The 21,487-nt window shown below is 50.2% G+C and overlaps 1 protein-coding gene across 1 annotated transcript; it reads left to right on the top strand.

The window, feature by feature from the left end:
- Positions 1-6,553: 6,553 nt before the first annotated feature.
- Positions 6,554-20,573, top strand: LOC119463585 (cytochrome P450 2J6-like). The gene is made up of 5 exons (XM_037724413.1): positions 6,554-6,626; positions 10,205-10,311; positions 13,940-14,241; positions 16,521-16,633; positions 20,512-20,573. The coding sequence occupies exons 1-5, from the start codon at positions 6,554-6,556 to the stop codon at positions 20,571-20,573; spliced, it is 657 nt and encodes a 218-aa protein (XP_037580341.1).
- Positions 20,574-21,487: the final 914 nt, after the last annotated feature.

Below are 21,487 nucleotides of genomic sequence, written 5' to 3'. Positions count from 1 at the left end.
GTTTTTGTTACCGAAGACGTTACAATTCCACCGCACTCTTCTGCCCTAGCCACAGTGTCATGCAACATTGTTGCTGATGCCAGCGCACTTTTTACGCCATCAGCCATTTTCGCTCGTCGTAAATGTTCCCCGCTGCCTTTTGCTGTTTTGGACGTTCATGCCGGCGTCAGCAGACTGCTCGTCTCCAACCGATTGTCCTGTCCTCTCACTTTGCTTCGTGGGGAGTGCGTTGGCCGCGTCCAGTGTGTCGACCCTGCTGCCATCATTGGCATGCCAACTGGTTCCATCGCCACTCATGAGGTCGCTGGAATGACCTGTAACCTCGCGCAGGAGCCGACTTCACCCGATGTTCTACATAGCTCCATCACCGACACGTTGACCGTTTCCCAATGCGCCCAGCTTCTACGCCTTCTCGACAAGTACCATTCGTCTTTCGACTGCCAGCATGTTCCCTTGGGCCGCACGTCAACTGTTTGTCATCGCATCGACACGTGTAATAGTGCGCCACTGCGACAAAGACCATATCGTGTATCCGCGACAGAGCGCCGTGTCGTCGACGACCAAGTAGCTTACATGCTGAAGCGCGGCGTCATTCAGCCTTCGGATAGCCCCTGGGCATCTCCCGTTGTTCTTGCTAAGAAGAAGGACGGATCGATTCGATTCTGTGTCGAATACCGTCGTCTTAACAAAATAACTCGTAAGGATGTTTACCCTCTTCCGAGAATTGACGACGCCCTTGACTGTCTCCAAGGTGCGCGGTTCTTCTCTTCTATCGACTTATGTAGCGGCTATTGGCAAGTCCCCACGGCACCCGAACACCAACCTAAAACGGCCTTTGTAACACCAGATGGCCTATATGAATTTCGTGTCATGCCTTTCGGGCTTTGCAATGCCCCAGCAACATTTTGGCGTACGATGCATAACCTTTTGCGTGGTCTCAAGTGGAAAACGTGCCTGTGCTACTTAGATGATGTGGTTATTTTTTCGCCCGATTTTCCCACCCTGTAGACTGGAGGAAGTGTTACAGTGCCTAACTGCCGCCGGCCTTCAGCTCAACCTGAAGAAATGCCACTTTGGCGCAAGTCAGCTCACCATCCATGGCCAGGTATTCTTCCTGACGCCGCCAAGCTCCGTGCAGTTGCTGATTTTCCCAAACCTTCCTCCATACGAGAACTTCGCAGCTTCCTTGGCCTCTGTTCTTAATTTCGCCGCTTCAATCGGAATTTTGCGTCCATCACCGCTCCCTTGAATCAGCTTCTACGGAGCGACTTGAACAATTACGCCTGGTCCCCTGCCTGTGACGATGCCTTCCAAGAGTTGCGCCGTCTATTAACATCGCCGTCTATACTGCGTCACTTCGACCCGAGTGCTCCGATCGAAGTACACACCGACGCCAGCGGTGTTGGGCTCGGCGCTGTGCTCGCGCAGCGCAAATCTGGGTTCGAGGAGTACGTCGTTGCATACGCAAGCCGCACCCTCACGAAAGCAGAGACGAATTATTCCGTTACGGAGAAGGAATGTTTGGCCATAATCTGGGCACTTGGTAAATTTCGACCCTACCTCTGTGGCCGCCCCTTCGACGTAATTACCGACCATCATGCCCTTTGTTGGCTGTCCACGTTGAAGGACCCCTCAGGCCGATTAGCTCGCTGGGCTTTGCTGTTGCAAGATTTCGACGTGCGCGTTGTCTACAGGTCTGGCCGCCGCCACACCGACGCCGACGCAATTTCCCATTCGCCTGTGTCAACCGAAAGCGATGCCTGCCTCTCTGCCGTTGACCAAGTACTTTCGTTCCCAGCAGGCTGCGACATGGCTTCGGAGCAACGCAAGGATGCCTGCATTAGTGCGCTTATCCGCTTCCTTTCAAACCCGTCGACTGTTCCTCCACCTTCTCGAGCTTTGCGCCGTCATGCTTCGCACTTCGAAATGCGGGATGGACTTCTCTATCGCCGGAATTACGTCTCTGATGTCCGGAAGTGGTTGCTCGTCATACCGCGACATCTTCGTGGTGAAATATGTTGTCTTCCACACTGACCCGCAGTGTGCACACGCGGGTGTCTTCAAGACGTACACCCGGCTTCGCTCCAGGTTTTATTGGCGTGGCATGTACACCTTTGTGTGCAAGTAAATTCGGTCGTTCCCTCAGTGCCAACGCCGCAAGGTTCCTGCTCAGCATGTCTCTGGTCCACTCCAGCCAATCCCGTGTCCTGCCAGGCCCTTTGATCGCATTGGGATTTACCTGTATGGATCCCTTCCAAGCACGGCTAACGGAAACCGCTGGATAGTCATCGCCATCGACCATTTGACGCGCCACGCAGAAACAGACGCTCTGCCTGCTGCCACCGCTCGTGAAATAGCATCCTTCCTCCTGAAAAACTTTATTCTCCGTCACGGTGCACCTCGCGAACTTTTGAGTGATAGAGGACGTGTCTTCCTCTCCGAAGTCGTAAACGCGCTCCTTGCTGAATGTCGCATCGTTCATCGCAACACCACCGCCTACCATCCTCAAACTAATGGTTGGACGGAAAGATTTAACCGCACCCTTGGCGACATGCTCTCTAAATACGTCGCCTCTTATCACACTGATTGGGACCTCATTCTGCCATTCATCACGTTCGCCTAGAACACTGCACCACAGGCGACCACGAACTTTTCCCCATTCTTCCTCTTGTATGTCCGCGAACCTTCGCCTACCCTCGACACCATTCTTCCGTACAGACCAGACTCATCCGAATGTATACCCATCTCTGAAGCTGCCCGCCGTGCAGAGTAATGCCGTCAGCTCGCCCGTTCCTTTAAAGCCGTCGACCAATGGCAACAAAAATCTCGACGTGACGATGATCACCCGCATTGTCACTTTCTTCTGGACTCCCTTGTGTGACTTTGGGTTCCTGCCGTTTCTGCTGGACTCTCATCCAAGCTTGTATCCAAATATCAAGGACTCTGGTGTGTTGTAGCGCAGACATCGCCTCTGAACTATATTGTCGAGCCTGTGACGCCACCTACGGACCAACGCTGTCGTGGTCGTGAAACCATCCACGTACAACGCCTGAAGCCGTATTACGACCCCATGATTCTATGTTCACCATGAGTCGCCAGGATGGCTCCTTTTCCGATGGGGGGTGATTGTAGTGAAGACGAATGCCCAGCGCTGCAGCCACATCGCCAGTCATCCGGGAAGCGCGAACTAGAGATTGCCTGAGCTGCTCTGGTTGAGACACGCTGCGAACGCTGCCCGCTGGTCTCTTGTCCTGTGTTCGCATTAGAGTTGAATTATTTTGTGAGTGAATTCGTCATGAGCTCTATTCCAGCGAACCAACGTTACTAGACTAGCTTCAGTTGTAAAACTCTCCGCCCGTGCGCTTACCGCCGCTGTCGCCACTCCTTGGGCAGCCGCCAGGTGGCCACGCCGTTCCATCGTGCTCCAATGCAGACGCCCCACCGCAGCCTTGAGCTCGTGCGGACGGGCAGCTTGCGCGTGTTTCACGCTCGCTGGCGTTCTCCCTACAGTCCGAATTGGTGATACCATGCGAAAGCGGTATCCACCTACAGCAATAACATATATCGGGCTAGTTGGTTCATACTGAAAGAAGGGTAAACTGCACGATAGGACGAAACGCATACGACGAAGCGCAGATGATGTGCTTTTAAGTGTGTGTTTCTTCGGGCCGCCTAAACCTTTCACGCAATTTACTTTTCCCATACAGCAGCTTGGCACGTTTTCTCACTGCTTTTACTTGCTTAACATTTTGTTCTGGGGCAGTTATACGCCAACTAGCGAGACCAAATTTGTTATCCACAAAAATAACAACACATCTTTCTTGTAAGCCAATGAATGCTTTATTAAAGAAAACGAATTAAAAAACAACTGTACACCCCTATATATAGCTACGAATTTAACTGTCACTTTGCACCACGCACGTTGCGAGCTGTGAACTGTGTCAACGCCACAAGCGTCCAACTAGCGGCCCTCCAGAACTTATGCATCTCATCACGCCCCCTGCTTCATCGTTTGAGGTAGTTGGTGTTGACCTGCTCGACCCTCTGCCGCGATCAACGACCGCCAACCGGTGGATTATAGTATGCGTCGATCACCTGACACGCTTTGCAGAAAGTCCGGCGATTCGTGCAGCAACGGCCCCTGAAGTTTCACACTTCATGCTCTCATTCGTCATTTTACCCCATGGATCCCCTCGTGTTATTATCAGTGATCGTGGCAGGCAATTTGTTGCCGATGCGGTTGAAGAGCTCCTCCGTCTTTCTACGTCTCATTTTCATCACGCCACCCCGTACCACCCACAGACTAACGGTTTAACTGAACGGACCAACAGAACTATCATCAACATGCTTGCGATGTATGTTGATTCAGCTCACAAAACTTGGGACACTATGTTGCCTTTCATAACCTTCGTCTACAATACCGCAAAACATGAGACCACCGGATACAGCCCATTTTATCTCCTATACCTCCGCCAACATCGTACAGCTCTCGATTCTATCCTTCCGTTCTCCGAAACCGCCGAAACTTCTCTGGCCGAAACACTTTGATGAGCAGAAGAGGCCCGGCGCATCGCCCGCCTTCGTACTTTTGCTTCTCAAGAATGCTCGAAAACCCGTTATGACGAGCATCATCAGCACGTATCGTGCGAGAAAGGCGATTTGGTGTGACTGTGGAAGCCACTTCGGAAGCGCGTCCTATACCAAACGTCCTTGGACCATTACACCGTCCCCTTTGTCGTTATGGCCCGTCTCAGCGATGTCACGTACGTGATATGTCGACTCTTGTCTACTGGCCGCCGCTCAAGCAAGACCAACGACGTCCATGTCGCCCGTCGTAAATGCTTTCACCACCGGAACTCCAACTGACTCGCCCGGTGGGCACGTCTGCAAAGGGGGCATTGCTACGATACGGGGGGGGGGGGGGGGGGGGAGGGCGCTTAGAAGTAAAGAAAGACGAAGTGAGTGAGGACTATGATCTCATCGGTCCCTAGGCCTCTCACATTCATCATTCTCATTAATGAACGCATCTCACCGTAACAATATCGACAACAAACTCGACAACGCTAGACCCGCTCTTCTTTTGGGATTGCTGTTGCTTACTCCTGTTGTACGAGAGATACAGCAGTCACGTGCACGTCTATATGAACGGATCGACTACATCGACCAGTTCTGGCGGTGCTGTGTTTGTACCGACGAGAGGAGTAACAATGCTATTCAAGACGTCACATGTCATGGCGTCCACGGCTGCAGAGCTCACGGCTCTGCGCAGTGCACTTCAATTTATAGACGCAGAGATTCCTGGTACATGGGCCGCGTTTCCCGACTCGAGACCGGCTTTACAAAGTATGCAGGCAGTTCTCCGACGTGGAGCTCACGAACAACTAACGTACGAAATTGTCAAACTTCACCATGACGTCAAACAGAAAGGCCACGAAATTATTTTCCAGTGGCTACCTGGCCATTGTGGGATCAGTGGAAACGATCTCGCAGACAAAGCTGCCCGACAGTCACATCAAGAATAACACAGCGTTCCCATTCCTCTTTCCGGGACAGACGCTGGAAGGCAGCTTTGTCACATAGCACGCAAGCTCTCTTTAACAGAGTGGAACGTACACCCAAATATAAGGCGCACGAGGCTACACGAACTGAACCCTTCGCTCAAACTCCGACCTCCACCCGGGATTAACCGACGTGAGGCATCGCTTCTATACCGGCTGTGGTTGGGAGTGGCTTTCACGAAGGCGTACTGTGCTTTGATTGGAACGGCCGAAAGTGCTAAGCGCGACGGCTGCGGCAGCGAAGAGAACATAGAACATTTATTGTGTCACTGCGATCGATTTCAGTCGGAAAGACAAACATTATCGAACACATTGCGACGACTTGACGATCGACCGTTGTCCGTGCAGGTGCTCCTTGAAGACCGTCCCTATCGCTCGTCGGCTCACAAAGCTGTGAGGGCACTGTTGTCGTTCTTGAGGGCGACTGGCCTATGTGAACGCTTTTGAATTGATCAGGCCCTCCACGTGCGTGCGCGAGCTCACCGTGTCCTTTCCCCCCCCCCTCCTCTCTCTATCTCATCTTTTTATTCCCTCTTTCCCGTCTCCCAGAGTAGGGTAGCCAACCACACGCATTTCTGGTTAGCATCCCTGCCTTCTCTTTCTCTCCGTCCTTCTCTCCTCGCTCCTTAGAAAGGACGAAGATCATGCTTTGCCACACTACACTCTAAGTCAGAGACACACGGTAGATTCCGAGTCCGATCCGACGTGCGGCGCCGCATTCTCCGACATGCGGCAATACGACGATTCGGGGCACACGGGACGTACCATCCTAACGAGCGAGCGGCGCCTAAGCTCAGCTTAGATCTTGTGCCCCAGCTTGTACGATCGGAAGACTTCAGACCTCGTCGAGAAATACAAAAGAAACTTGTGGCAATACGCTCGTTTACGCGAACACTGTCACTAAAATTACGTCTTGCGAGCGGCAAGCCTTCGACGGTCTGGTCACTACTGACGGCTCTTCGACAGCCTCGATAGGGCCGTAGGCTAGCTCGGCGATGGCGAGCGGCAAAGCACTTCGCAGCGGTCTGTTCACTATGACGGCTCTGCCGACAGCCAGCGATAGGGCCGGTAGGCCTAGCTCGGCGGATGCCACGGCCGACGGCTCTTGCCGATCCAGTCCGAGTCGTGGAAGTGCGCTTATTTTAGCCAACACGATTAACACTGTACACGTAGGTTACCCGTAAGTAAATACACTTGGATTACTCGACGCCGTCGATGCGAAGGGCCAGCGTGCAAGCTAAGCGAGTAGCCTCGTTCAGACAGTCGGCGTGTGCTGTCTACCTGCGAAATGCTGTCACATCGCGGCTCCCGACCGATCTCGCAAGTAGCTGAGTGCCAGTACTAGGCGCTGCTTTGCATAACAGGCACAGGTTCGAAATACTTCTACCGAACTGGTTAGTAGTTCGTGTCAGAATCGAATTGTAGCGATGCTGTTGCAGCCGGCATGATAAAAAAAAAAAAAAGAGGCGGCGAGAAACCGGCCCGCCGGCGCCGCCTCTCTGGAGGGAACGTCAGAGAACGTCAGAGAACGTCACATGCCAGGCGCGCTGTCATTGGCTGCGGCCAAACGACGGGGCGGTTGTCGGACGCGTCGGACGGTGAAAATATGTTTGTCGCGCGGGCATCCGATCCGGCGCTTCGGCACGGCAAAACGCCGCGGTTCCGGCTGCCGTTCCGGCGCGTCGGACGCCGGATCGGACACGGAATCGGACCGTGTGTCTCCCGCTTAACTGCCGCAAGACAATGTGCCAAGGAATATTGAAGTCACGAAATGAGGATCAGAATAGGATCTGCCATTTGCCTGCATGATTATTTAGGTGGGGACGTACCAGTTCTTTACTTTGTGTTTAATGCAACGAGGCTGGACTTTTGCGGCCATGCCCAAACTATATACGGAGGTGAAAAGGTCGTTTTGTGTTTTTTTATCTTTTTATCTAAAGCTACATTTGTTACAGACAGCATTAAATTGATTGACCTAAGCATATTGCGCTTGTCTTCTCCAGAACCTGTAGAAGCCAGACCTGCCATATGCGTGCCTGCAGCAACTCGTGTTTCCAGAAGGGCTCCTTATAGCCCGCAAGAAAGCTTCACGCATTCTTGCATTTTTAAGAGACACTGGTTTGCTGAACGTGAGGTAACATACACCAGTGACATTGCAAGAGACACTTAGCCGAAGCGATTTCCGGCCCCGTTCAGAAGGTTGAATCCAACCTCGATCCACCACCAGCACCCCCACCACATCCCTACTATGTCCACACCACATTAAGCTTCATCAGAGTCTCGCTATGGCAAAAAAATGTCACAGTTTCGCCCTAATGGCGAAGCAACACAGCAATGTCATACGAAGTAAGGTGAGCGGCTTTGGTAGCAATATGAATTGTAGTAAACATGAGCTGATTAAGTAAGCAGGTGTGCTGCGGCGTAAGTAGACCGACATGAAGAGAGACTCGATGACCATAAGAAGGCGCGTGTGAAACGGTGGTGTTGATGAGAAGCGCTGCCCGTGGGCAGCGCGTGCGAAGGAACACACCTGTAGCGCTGCAGTGCCGATCCGGGCAGCATTGCATGTGTAGCGTGCGTTGGAAAATGTGCCCCGACTATTACTAACTGTGGTGTGAGCGCGCGCAAACAAACATGAATAGATCACACTGAATGACTGCAGACAACGACTGTCAAAACGCTGCCAGCAAGCGCATATACGCCGCAGCGGGCGAAGGTACGTGCGGTCTATCGCTTCAACGGAAACTGAGCGGCGAATGCAGGGCGCATAAAGGTCAGAGCCATGTGGAGATAAGAGACGGTGCGGGTGAGCGAGTGACGAGCGCGGTTGTTCGCAGAGTAGAAGTGCCCCCCCCCCCCCCCGCGCTCCCTCCGGCGCTGGCTTCCCGCTTCCTTGCTTGCGCGTGGGTCATTGAGTGCGTTCGCTCTCCGTGATAGCGCGCGTCCCCGCACGCTTCCGCTCGGGCATACGGCGCGCGGCGAAGATTTTATCTATAGGGAACCTCACGGCGACGGCGACGGCAGAAATCCGGTTGAAGTGTCCATATAATTGCTATCGCAATAAAAAAGACAGTTGCGTTGAAGTGTATACTGTCAATGCACGGTCCCTATCGGCGCCACCACTGCCTCGCGGAACAATACACACGGTGGATAGTTCGGTCGTATCATATATGTAAGGCCTACGCTAACAAAGCGGATAACTACGTGAAGCACAGGACTCAACAAACAGACAGCTTGCCACAATGTTGATTAACACTGATAATGCTGATGATTAACACTGGCATTCTGCCTCCCATAACTTTCTCCATGAGTGAGAAAAAAATGGGAAAGCTACTCAACATAACAAAACAGTTATATTCAAGTGAAAGTTCGTTAACCTTACAATCCAAACGCGCATGTTAAAATATCGCTAACAAATGCGTGGCCATGAACTCAAACAACGCTAAATATTTCATCATGCCGAATTCCAATTTCTCGAAAGTGGTCGACGTTCACAATGCATCTGGCTTCCTTATTACATGATTACAGAACAATCTCGCATTTTGAAAAATTGAAAGTGCCATAGAACCAAAATACAAACATCAGGGTCGTTTTGCCGTGAGGGCAGTGCGATGCTTTCATCAAAGTCAGCAAGTCACAAACCTATCGATCTGAACACGTAACGTGCTTCTACTCGGCGTAAAGGTAAAAAAATAGTATACTCTGTGATCTAAATACGGGTTACTAGATGAAATAATAAAAAAGCCTGGCTGCTGAACATTTCCTGCTGGTACGGTTTGGACTCGTTCTAGAATAATGCGTAGCTGCCGAAGCATACCTAATTAGTAATACGGAAATATTGGCACATCGAGCATGTATACACCGCAATAGAGAGATAAATGAGATGCGCAGGGCAGGGAGGCTAACGGGAATGTGTGTGCGCTTTTCATTAACAGGGCATTTCGTGATCACACTAGGTCATTTTAATTGTTTTATTCTAGCCTTATTGTAGCCTTGACTGACATTGGAGTGTGATGACGGATGACTAATCAATGAAATAAGGTGATTTATTACTGCGACAGCCTTTGCACTCGCGCACGCAAGAGAGGAAAGCGGGGAGGAAATGCGCCATCTTCCGTCGCGCGCAAGGTTCCAGTTGGGGGAGCGCAGCCAAATGCGGGGGGTGGGGGATCTTTCTTCAGGCAGCCCCGGGCGGCCGTGCGCGCGCGCCCGTGCAGCAGTATCTTGAAAGCCATCTGCGACGGGGACAGAGTCCGCCGCTCGCTGTGTTTTCGCGGGTTCGCGTTGATGCGAGAGGCCACACAAAGGTAAATTCGCTCGCTGTTGCAGCCGCGCTTCCTCACTCCAGCGTTTTGACAGCGAGTTTCCGCGGTCATCGAGTGAGGTGTGTTCATGTTTGCTTGTGCGCGCGTGACACCATGCTTGTTAATTTTGTTAGTATGCCTATGTTTACAAGTTTATACGGCCGATAAAACTACTATCTTTACTTCGTATAGCTGTCCACTAACTTGCTTTCGCTATCGATGCTTCGCCTTTCAGCCGAAACTGCGAAATTTTCTGGAGATCCCTACAATACAGCGTACTCAATAGACCGTTTGCTTGTTTGATAAGTTATAATTTATAATTTGGGGCATTTTTTTCTGCAGGCCTGATTACGCTCAACGGACCCGTGTGGAAAGAACAACGACGCTTCTTCCTGAGGACGTTCAAGCAGCTTGGAGCTGGCACGCCGGCAATGGAGGCTCGGATACAGGTTACAGATACAGTCTAGCACTCTGGAATTGCGTTATTGTTAAATCATTGTTCGCGACACACAGGCGCAGATTTATAACTTGTAAGCGGCACTGTTCCGTATTCCTGATCCACTTTACTATGTAAAGGATCATCTTGTGCAATAGATGTGCAAAAACTTACCGCAGCCGATGAGCTCTGAAAAATGCTTTGACATGGTTTAGCGTAGACGTCAAAGGTTTGATGTCTCAACACCACCCTGGTATTTCGCTTGCTGACCACACCTCATTCAGAAGTTTTAATTTTAGCAGTCTTCACTACTAATGTCAAGATACTAATGCCCCTTTTGTTGTCAAGGGGCATTCCAAATATCCCTTTTGCGCAGTTTTTGCAGATTGCTTTGCCTTTCTTGCTGTTCGTCCAAAGCGGCACAAGAGCCATAACAGTTAAATAGTTAACTTTTAGCCGTTGTGTTATGTCAGTGCGAAGTCAATTTGCGTTTGATGCTAGGCTTCGAATAACGCGTATACGTCTGTGAAAGTAATGCTTACCTCAAGCATCCTCAGCGCTCCTTTACCCAACAGGTCGCGAAAATCGTTCAGAGATGTGCAAGACCCAGTATGCGCACCTCTGAATTTTCTGGGAGAGAGGCGCAATGAAGACGAAGACAATGCAAAGACGCTAACCACGTGTTCATGCCCTTGGCTGCAATGTACGCTTAGGAGCACAAAATGCGTAAATGTGTATAAGAAAAGAGAGAGTACATATGTGCACTCACCCGAAGGAAAAGTAACCTTTATTCACAAAGTCAATGCAGTCGTGTACTCCAGTAGGCTTGAAGAAGCGTGGCCTTGTGCAAACAAATGTATTCGGCCAAGGTCACAGGATCTTTTTTTTTTAAATAACGGTCGCTTTTCTAAGTGACTGATAATAGCATGCCAAAAATGTTATTGTCCGCCAGCAGAAGAGCGAAAGTTATTAAATGAAATGCTTTCAACATTTCATCCGACGAACAGTTGACTTGGCCATGATGTGCAAATAATTTCGCACTGATTTCTACGTGTTATTGGCGCCTGACCTGTTCCAAAGCATCCGAATTATAACCACGTTCTGCTAGCTCAACTAACTGATCTTGGTTGAAGTTCCCGTATAAGACATTAATAAACGCCTTGTTAAACAGCGAAAAACGACACAAAGAATAGAAAAAAAGGTGGGACGTAGTTTTTTTTAAAGAACACGAATATATACAATGAGCCCATGTGTGCTCTCATAAGGACCCAGAAATATTGAGATGATGCACCACATTCGCAAGAATACAAAACGTTGCCAAGTTCTAAGTGGGCGCATCACTTCCCGCACATTCCAAGATAGCTCCTTAAATGACAACGCTATTAAAGGCTTACTTGCGATTGTGATGCATCATCTCAACATATCTGGGTCATTATGAGAGCACACATGTGGCCATAGTATATATATATGTGTTCTATAGTCGAAAGTCAGCGCGTGTCTTCGTCTGGCCTTTTTTTTTTTTCTTTGTCGTCTTCTCGTTTTTTCGCTCTTTGACAAGATGGAACACCAACTTACGCCCTACCGCAGTAAACTTAGATTTTTTTCGGCTACTTGGTCCTGGGGTATACAAGTTATATAATGAGAACGTACGAAAAGCAGACCTCGCCAATACTATCGGAATGAGGATATTCTTGTACTCATTCCAAGAAAGCGAGCTGTCAATATTGTCACGAGCGGCGATCCTGTGGTCGGTGCTTGGACGATGACGACGATGACGGCGTGGCTTTCTGGTGTGCACGCGCTCTCCTGAACGATTGCTGTAGCGTTGTGCGCCTTACCTTGTAAATATATCCATTGTATATGTATTCTCTCCGTAACAATATTTTAAAAATGCACAAGTATCTCATCGAGATGGCTATTTTTCGCCAACTTAATTAATGTGATAATGGAGTACCTACGACCTCCAGACAATTGCTACTTTGGCATTCAACCGCGAAAGGCGAGCAGATTGCCTAGCAAACGACTAACTACAAAGATTTACCAATAGGTAAGCAATGCCTCAAGTGGTAACATTGCAGTAAATAGTATTTAGAATTCGAATCATATTTAACATGGACATCATAGTGATGTGTTCGTGGGCTAAAAGCCTGAGAAAGGCTTGGTGAAGACTGGTACTCATACAGGTCATCTACTGATAGTGCAGTGGCACAAAAAAAAGGCTTCCGCTGTGTTGATCTCGCGAGCTTTTACACTCGTCGTGTGGAATTCTTTCACATTACACTCAGGGTGTTCTACGTGTATAATTTGCAAAAAAGGGGAAGAAAACGAATTCCTCTTGTGACACCGACAATGTGTTGTGTCTTCTATGGTTTCTATGTACCATCTCTTTTTAGTCAGCCTGCTTTGTCTCACCGCAGACGTTATAGCAGCCAATCCAGTGGCGTAGCCAGAAATTAACTTGGGGGGGGGGGGGGAGGTTCTTCCCCAACAACCAGCACTCTTCCCTAGAGCACTTCACGCGCTCGGGCTTACCCATAAGCCCGGGCCTGGGGGCCGGGCCGGGCCGGATAGGGCAGTTGTTTCACGGGCTCGGGCCGGGCTCGGGCATGGCATGTGCTTATTGACGCGAGCCCGGGCTGGGCTCGGACTTTTTGGTGGTGTGCATGCAACGTGCAGCGAGTTATCCTCGCGCGTCTCGATTCTGAAAAAACATGTCTTTTTCGGTCTCGAGCCAGGTTCGGGTTGTTTTCGAGCCGGGTTCGGGCCTATGGTAAAGGGGTGGCGGGCCAGGCCGGGCCGCACCGAGCGGGTAACGTAGATTGTTTCCGGGCGCTGGCCGGGCCCGGGTCTCGCCATAAAAGTTTTGTTCGGGCTTGGGCGGGCAGCCCAATGTAAAAACGGGCCCGGGCCGGGCCCGGGCTGCAAAAATCGGCCCGTGCAGTGATCTACTCCTCCCCCTCCTTCACCTCTCTCTCTCACTCTCTCTCTCTCTCTCTCTCTCTCTCTCTCTCTCTCTCTATATATATATATATATATACTGGAAAAGCGTTTATAGCAATTATTACTATATACAAAGTACATAACAGCCACAAGCAGCGGCGACGGATGCAAGGCTGTCGCGCGCCTCTGGCCCCTTCATCACCGTCATCTTCGTCCGACCGACAGTAGCAGCCCTTCTCGTGACAATATATATATATATATATATATATATATATATATATATATATATATATATAATGGAAGTTGTACACCGCGCAAGTATAAACTACCCTAGCACTCCCTGTACAAGAATGCTTTAACAACAAGGATGCCCATGACAACACCCCCGCCCTTCGGACCACCACTAGCCCTCACCTTGGTTTCACATTCAAGCGTGCCCTTTCATCCATGTGACCTTTCGGAGCCCCCCTCCTCAAACTTCATGTTCCGTGGGAAAAGGTGGAAGGGGGACGGGTCGTCAAAAAATTTCAGGGGTGTTGAATTCGACACTACGCCAATGCGCAAATCTTGTAACTGTGACTGAAATTCTTTACTTACATGTAAACTGCCGTAGATTGCAATATTTAAATTAGGAAAGAAGATGCAAAAGTGAATGCGTACTGCCAGGACAACAGTCCATGCTTCTGTTTCTCTTACCGCAGAAGGAGCTGTCGTACCTCCTGCACGAGCTGAAAGCTCGCGAAGGGACGCCCGTTGTTCCTCCCGACCTGCTCACCACCAGCGTCTCAAACATAATGACCGAGCTGTTGACGGCCACGCGGTTCGGACACAAGCACCCCAAGCGTGCCCACATCGACGAACTGGTGGACGCTATCTTGGTGCTCTCCATCCAGGTGACGGCCGTCAACTTATTGCCATGGCTACGCAGATTCATCTGCTACTTCATGCTGGGAACATACGGGAAGCTGAAACAAGTCTTCATCAACAGGAATATCTTCAGCGAGTTAGTACTCCCGACTTATCCAATGGGTCTCCGTAAATATATGTATTTTACTGTAAATTATCAACAAATATGCGGCCGCCACAACGCAACCAACTTTCGACATACATGTATTTTTGGCATGGCGGCACAAATCATCGGCCAGACCATTTCGTAGCACACAATATGGAAGCTAGATTTAAGACTGCAGCGGGTGTCACACTGCACATAATTTATTCTGTAATCAGTAGTGCGTTTCTGTCGAAGTTACAACATAATACTCGAATGCTCCTACAAAATCCGTTCCAACTAAGAAATGAAGTGAAACGCACAAACAGGACTGCACGCAGCGAAATAGAAATATCGCGCGATAAATGGGAACGAAAAAAATTCCGCAGAACCCGCCTAACGATAATTGTCGACGGTAATGTGTTAGCTCTTTATCAGCATAGCGACGCAACGTATTGTCACCGTCGAAACGAGTTATGTATGCGGCGTGTACAGCAGCTGCACTCCTCAATCGCGCTTTCCTAAGAAAATTCGGAGCATCCAGCGGCGCCGCCGTGAAGCTTGCGCATGACACGCCGGTGCGTGCGAACGCTGAGAAAAGGCCGTTTCACATGGCGCGATTTTCACACAGCTACACAGCGAATTCCGTCGCACAGCGACCGCCGCGACGTCGCGGGCTCTCCACGACGGGATTCCAACATGTTGGTAATTCCATCGCTGAGTCGCAGCGATCGGCGCGATCTGGGCCGAGCAACGTGACGTAACAGCAAGCGCCGTCGAAATAGGTGCTTTCCTATTTTACCGCATGTTGGAAGCTCAGCGGAGCAAAGTATCAACGCTTTTAAAGGCTGAAAAAGTGTGTACTATTCTATCTTCAAAAAATAATATGAAATTGTAATATTGATGACTAGTTTTCATGTCGTTTTTATTTAACGATGCAGGCATGGATACTTCGTGAGCAGGGAGCAACCTTGGGCGTCGCTGCGACGGAAATGGCGCGGTCAAAGACGCATGTGAAAGTTGCCAGCGAAAATCGCTCTGCGACGTGCGCGACAGAACAATTTTTATCGCCCCAATCGCGCCATGTGAACGGAAGAAATGCGCTTGGAGCGTACATATGATTGAATAAAGCGGCACCTCTTCAGGCCAAATCAAAACGTGCCAAGCGTCTGAACACGCTGGCTTGTCCGCGTGGAGTTCATAACTCGAAGCACCGCTCAGAGCCTGTCAATTGGACCTTAATGCTTTTATTGCGATAGCAATTATATGGACACTCCAAAGCAGATTTCTGCCGTTGGCGTCGTCGTCGCCGTCGCCGTGAGGTTCCGTATGACGTCAATGGAGATGAAATCGTCGCCGCGCGCCGAACGCTGTATGTGCGAGTGAAAGGGTGCGAGGGACGCGCGCTTTCACGGGGCGTCAACGCACGGCGGAGAACAAACGCGCGTTCTGCGCCGTGCTCCCTTAATGACTGCAGAAGTAGGCGTCTCTTTCCTCCTTTACAATCACCATATATGTAGAGCAAACGCGCCTTCTTCCGACGCGCGAAAGGCCGTGGGGGAGGGGGGGGACGGAGGGAAGGGAGGCGACGTTTAGCCGCGGCACCAAGTGCCTATTTATATCAGAGGCTCCGGCAACAGTCACCAACGCCGCACGTATTTTGCGCGAACGCGGGCAGAACGCCGACGGCGTCGACAACAGTACTGCGTGTTGCCGGTGCTGCTGCATGTCCAAGTTTATACAGTTGATAAAGCTACTATCATTACTCCGTATAGCTCTCTACAAATTTGCTATCGCAATTGATGCTTCGCCTTTCAGGTGAAACTGCGACAACTTTTTTATTTGATGCACTCATTTTATACACTCATGACGTGGCGCTACCTCCTCCCCATTGGCTGCGCGATCACGTGTGCAATGACGCACACGTGACGCACGGACGCACGGATTAGGCACATCTTTAGTCAACGAGAACCGCGGGGCCCCAGTGGCATCGGGGAAACGCGCTCGTCTCGCACTCCGGAAGCCCGAGTTTGAGTCCCACCGAGACCGAAATATACTAAATTTTCTTTCAAAGTCAATAACTTATTTTCTTTGTAGGAACCTCCCTCAGAAATTTGACGTCAATCCGAGTATTTTGTTTCGTATTTTTACTGTCTTTTGGTCGCGCTGACTACGCCGGCGGATTTTCGCGTAATGGGGCAAACAATGCTTTCGCATTAAATGTAACCATAGCCAAGTGCGAGGGCTACAGAGAAACAGTTACTCAAACACTGTTATTTGTACTTTTTCCATAGATCGGGAATATCGAAAGTGGAGAAAATGTACGAGGACGGCCGGGTGCGCAACTTCACAGACGCGTACATCGTCGAGATGAAACGGCCGGGAGATAGAAACAGACTCTTCACACGTAAGTTTTGAATTTGAACATAGGTTATTCATAACAGGGTGAAGAGGCGATATACAATAAAACCTTATAACGATGTCAACAGCAGGGGAAAATGATTTCGTTATATATTTATTCAAATAACTGGAGTCATGGAGAGACGTAGTAACCCACGGTGTGCACTCCAGCAACGCATGCAGGATGCAGTAAAATGTGCGTTGATACAAAGCCGCACTCGATAGTGGCGACGTGACGGTAGCAAAATCCTTCTGACGACCGTGAACCTTGTGATGATAACCGTAGCCTTGCCTGTCGGTTATCATCACATGATACACCTCGTCCCAAGCAGCTGCCGGCACGTGGCGGAGTGATCTTCGGTAAATGGACTTTTTCTGTGGTTGATTAATTGATAAGAAGATGCGCAAAGGGTCACCGTGTAGGGTGCTCCTAGTGATAGAGTGTGGATTTCCCGGTTCGCACTTTGTACTAGCTGCAGTCTCATACAAATGAAAATCAAACAATTTCGTCTGAAATTCCGGCACTGCGGTTGGGACCACAAAAAGTCGAAGTTTCGCCCTAAAGGCGAAGCATTGATTACGACTGCAAATTTTTAGACAGGTATGCGGAGAAAGTATAGTAGTTTTATCGGCCGTATAATCTAGCTTGTAGACATTCTTTTACCAACTAAATTAACAAGCACGGTATCATGCTCGCAAAGGCAGACGTAAACACTTCTCACTCGATGACCGCGGACACTCGCTGTCAGAACGCTGGCGTGAGTAAAAGCGGCAGCAGCAGCGAGTGAATTGACCTTCGCGCTGCATTTCGCTTCGACGCGAACTAAGCGGCGAGAACACAGTGAACACGAAGCTATCGGCACTCGGCCCACCAAGAGTCTGTGCCCATGGCAGATCGATTTCAATGCAGGGCCCGTGCGGCCGTGCTCAGCCGCGCCATGCGCAGCCGCCGCCCATCAACGACATTGGAGATCCGGCGGTTTCCGTTCGCGCGAGCACTATGCAGCTTCCGTCAGCGCTCTTTTGCCGTTGTTAGGCGGTTTCGTAATTGTGCTGTTGTGCTTTGTGTGCATCCCGTCGATGTTGGAGACACGGCAACGTTTGACTTCGTAAGCTGCACGACACAGAAAAAAATGAACAAGATCGGACATTCCCATAGAGCCCATCAACATCATCAAAAACAATTATTGATCTCTATCTACAGGGTCTTGTGTGGTAGTCCATCAGGGTCTTGTTGCGTCCCTAATCGGCCGGGCGCATTCTTTGATTGTTCCCCATCGAGGCAGGCCCTTTCACCAGCGTCGCCCAGACGGCGACAGTGCCCGACACCGACGTTGACGGGTAAAAAAGCACCCCAAATCGGCAGTGCGCATCGTTTGTATGTCTCCCCCGATGCCACCACCTTCATCAGCGGCCGCCTATACCTGGCGACGCGGCGCGACGACGGCGGGGACGCGATGACGAAGAAGCTCACGAAGCGACCACAAACGCCACCCTTCGTGGAAGCGGGGGCCAGCGCGAAGGTCACTCTCCCGACCCTGGCAAGACGAACGTCACTGAGATAGAAACCAAGGAGACGACTTTCGTAGAAGGAGTGTGAATCCCCTGTTTCCAGATTGTCCTCGTCCTTGCTTCGAAGGTGCAACATTAGAGGCGGAGTTCAGCGAACAATACGGGTCCTCTGATTGGCCACATCAAGGTCATCTGATCCCCTAGTCGGGTCAACTAGGGAAGACGAATGTTTTATAAGGAGACACCTTGAGTGCAGTGGTGTGTCCTGACGTGTTCTGATATGTGCTAAGACATGTAGTGCGCTGAGACTTTCAAAGTGCTCCCCATGGAGTGGGCTTCTATATTTGGAGCCACTGTAAGTATGTAGAATAAACCCTTTTTCTCTCGGTTTACTCACAGACAATACTCATCCCTCTGGCTGAAGGATCACCGGCCCAAACGCTACCCGAGTCCCAGCAGTCTTCTCCGATACTCTTGACTGGGTTTAGCAGGGGTATGGCCCTTTGTCCAGGGCTAAAACGGCCTCAGCTGCCTTGCGTGCTCGCTGCACGAGACCATTTTTGTCCTCGCAGCGGTCACTGACCAGCAGTGTCTCCCATTACTCCGCACGTTGCTCCCATAGAGCCCAGCAGCCGAATTGACTCTAGCGCGCCAAGCGGCTGATGTGAACACCTGAACCACACTTCCGCGCGTTTTGAACGCTTGCTGTTACGCGTTACGCCGGCTGCGCCGATTGTCTCAGCATTTGTTTTTGCTTCTACAGCTCAACCGCGCGATGTCTTGGTGCTGATGTTCTCTTTAATTTAGTAAAACAAACGTGATTGCGAGTGATCTTTACAAGCCTCCACCGAATCTGTCCTCTGTACAACATGCAGTTTCATAATGTAGACGCAAAACGCCTTGTGAAATGCGGAAATGTTTATTTTACTCTATATAAATGCTCGTTAACGAGCATTTATATAATGAACGCACAAAAATCTCGTAATTACGGGCTTTTTGTGCGTTCATCCAATGTTGGGGCACCAGATAAGCAGCAGTAGTTTCCGTACGGTGCTCCACCGGATGGCATCAACTGAAAAAAAAAGTAAATTACAAACATGTGTCATTTTGCTATTTAGACCTTATAAGAAAACTACATGTAGAGGCGAAACGTGCGAAAGTGGTGAATGTGCGACATTACAAAAGAGGCAATTCGCTTTTATAAACATGGCGTAGAAAACACCCGACTCATCCCAAACAAAACCATGCGTAAAATATGCCGAAAACATCTGATTTCTAAGCATTCCCCCATTCCCGGGCCTTATTTCCTGCTCTTTAAGAGCACGAATGCACGGGCAACTGCACGTTTTCGACCTAACTTGGAGTCAGCCGACGCTATAGTACGCCACGTACGCAGTGGTGGTCACAACCCAGGCTCCCAGCCAGGCTACTAGACGAGCGCAGAATGCCTTCTACACGCACTCAAGACAAATCCGTGGATTCAAAACCTGTTTTCAGTCGTTCAGAACACGGGATTTTCGAGTTACAAGTTCCTTGCTTTTGAGCTCCTCAGCGTTATCTTTTGCGCGTTCTGACGGTGCATTCAACACACTCCCGTGTTATCCCTTTTGGCAATCGCTCGTCGCGTTTTCGACAAGCGTGAGTACCGAAAGAAGGTATTTGTTGGGGTGGGGGGGGGGGTGCATAAAGAGCGTCACAAACTTGGCCCCGTAAAATTCAGTCAACGCGAAACTAACCAACATTAAACAGCTCCACAGTGACCGGCCTGCTTCTCGCTAACTGCGTCCCAACGCCCTGTGTGGCCAGCATGCCCTAAAAGTGCCCAAAAAGTACCGAGGTAAGCTGCAATAATGTTGGGGCTCATATAAAGCATCACAAACATGTCCTAGTAAGATTCAGTACACGCAGAACTGTGCCACAAGGACGAAATGTTTGTCGCTAACGTCGTCAAAACGCTCTAGCTGTGGGGTCAGCGTCCCAAAAAGTACCCCAATGAGTACCGAACTAAGTTACAATAATATTGGGGCCCATAGAAAGCACCACAAACATGTTCTAGTAAGATTCAGTACACGACAAACTAACTCGCCACAACGGCCAAGCTATTTAACGCTAACTGCGTCACAACGCTCGGTGCCGTACCCTGAAGCCTAAATTGCTTGAAATGCAGCGCAGACTGCTTATACAACATTTCCCACATTGCCTGGGTTCAATAGCAACGGAGTGTCGTGTCGAAGTGCATCATGACCGCAAAAATACATCGAGAGCCCAAGAGACCAGCACTACATAAATATGTAGGGCTTGCTGGTCGAGCGAGCGATCTGACGCTGCGGCCCTTTCGGAGTGGCTCCTTGCCTGTGTATTTTCCTGCTACAGGAACACCGTTCGTGAAGCTGGCTGCTACCTACCGACTCTGCTGTTGCTATCTGCAGCAGTGAATTGCAACTTCACTCAACGGGCCTGCGCGGAAGTCATCCTGGGGTGCCACATCTGCGCACACCTCACTATCGTCAGTGGACCTTGCAGCCTATCTTCGACGCTTGGTGTCACCGCAGTTCCTGGCCGAACGCTTAAAAAGCCCGGCAACATCTCGGCAGCGACCATATACGAGCGAGCGATCTGACGCTGCGGCCCATTCGGAGTGGCTCCTGACCTGTGTATTTTCCTACTACAGGAACACCGTTCGTAAAGCTGGCTGCTACCTACCGACTCTGCTGTTGCTATCTGCAGCAGTGAATTGCAACTTCACTAACGGGCCTGCGCGGAAGTCATCCTGGGGTGCCACATCTGCGCACATCTCACTAACGTCAGTGGACCTTGCAGCCTATCTTCGACGCTTGGTGTCACCACAGTTCCTGGCCGAACGCTTAAAAAGCCCGGCAACATCTCGGCAGCGACCATATACGAGCGAGCGATCTGACGCTGCGGCCCTTTCGGAGTGGCTCCTGACCTGTGTATTTTCCTACTACAGGTAACTTATCTCAATTTTTTTCCTTAACCCTACTGGGCCGTCGCTCTCAGATCGCTCGTTCATGGCTCCTACGATTGCTGCGCTATCCAGGGAGTTCGACGAGTTTAATCTCTCTGTTGAAAATAAATTGCTCGAGCTTTCGGAGAAGCTTGATTCGGTTACATGTGCGACGACCACCTGCAGTCCTTCTCAAGCTAAGAAACTACAGCAAGAACTTGCTAATATTAGGAATTCTATGGATTTCATGAATAGTGAACTTGAGGCTCTGAAAGCCGAAAACTCAGGCCCGGCCGCTAAGAACAAGAACCTTGCTGAAAGCAATGATCGACTCTCACTTAATGTTTCTCACCTTGAGCAATACTCACGCTTGAAAAACGTTGA

This window comes from Dermacentor silvarum, chromosome 9, assembly GCF_013339745.2.
Source record: "Dermacentor silvarum isolate Dsil-2018 chromosome 9, BIME_Dsil_1.4, whole genome shotgun sequence".
In the NCBI taxonomy this organism is placed as follows: domain Eukaryota; kingdom Metazoa; phylum Arthropoda; class Arachnida; order Ixodida; family Ixodidae; genus Dermacentor; species Dermacentor silvarum.
This window is presented reverse-complemented; position numbering and strand designations above follow the sequence as displayed.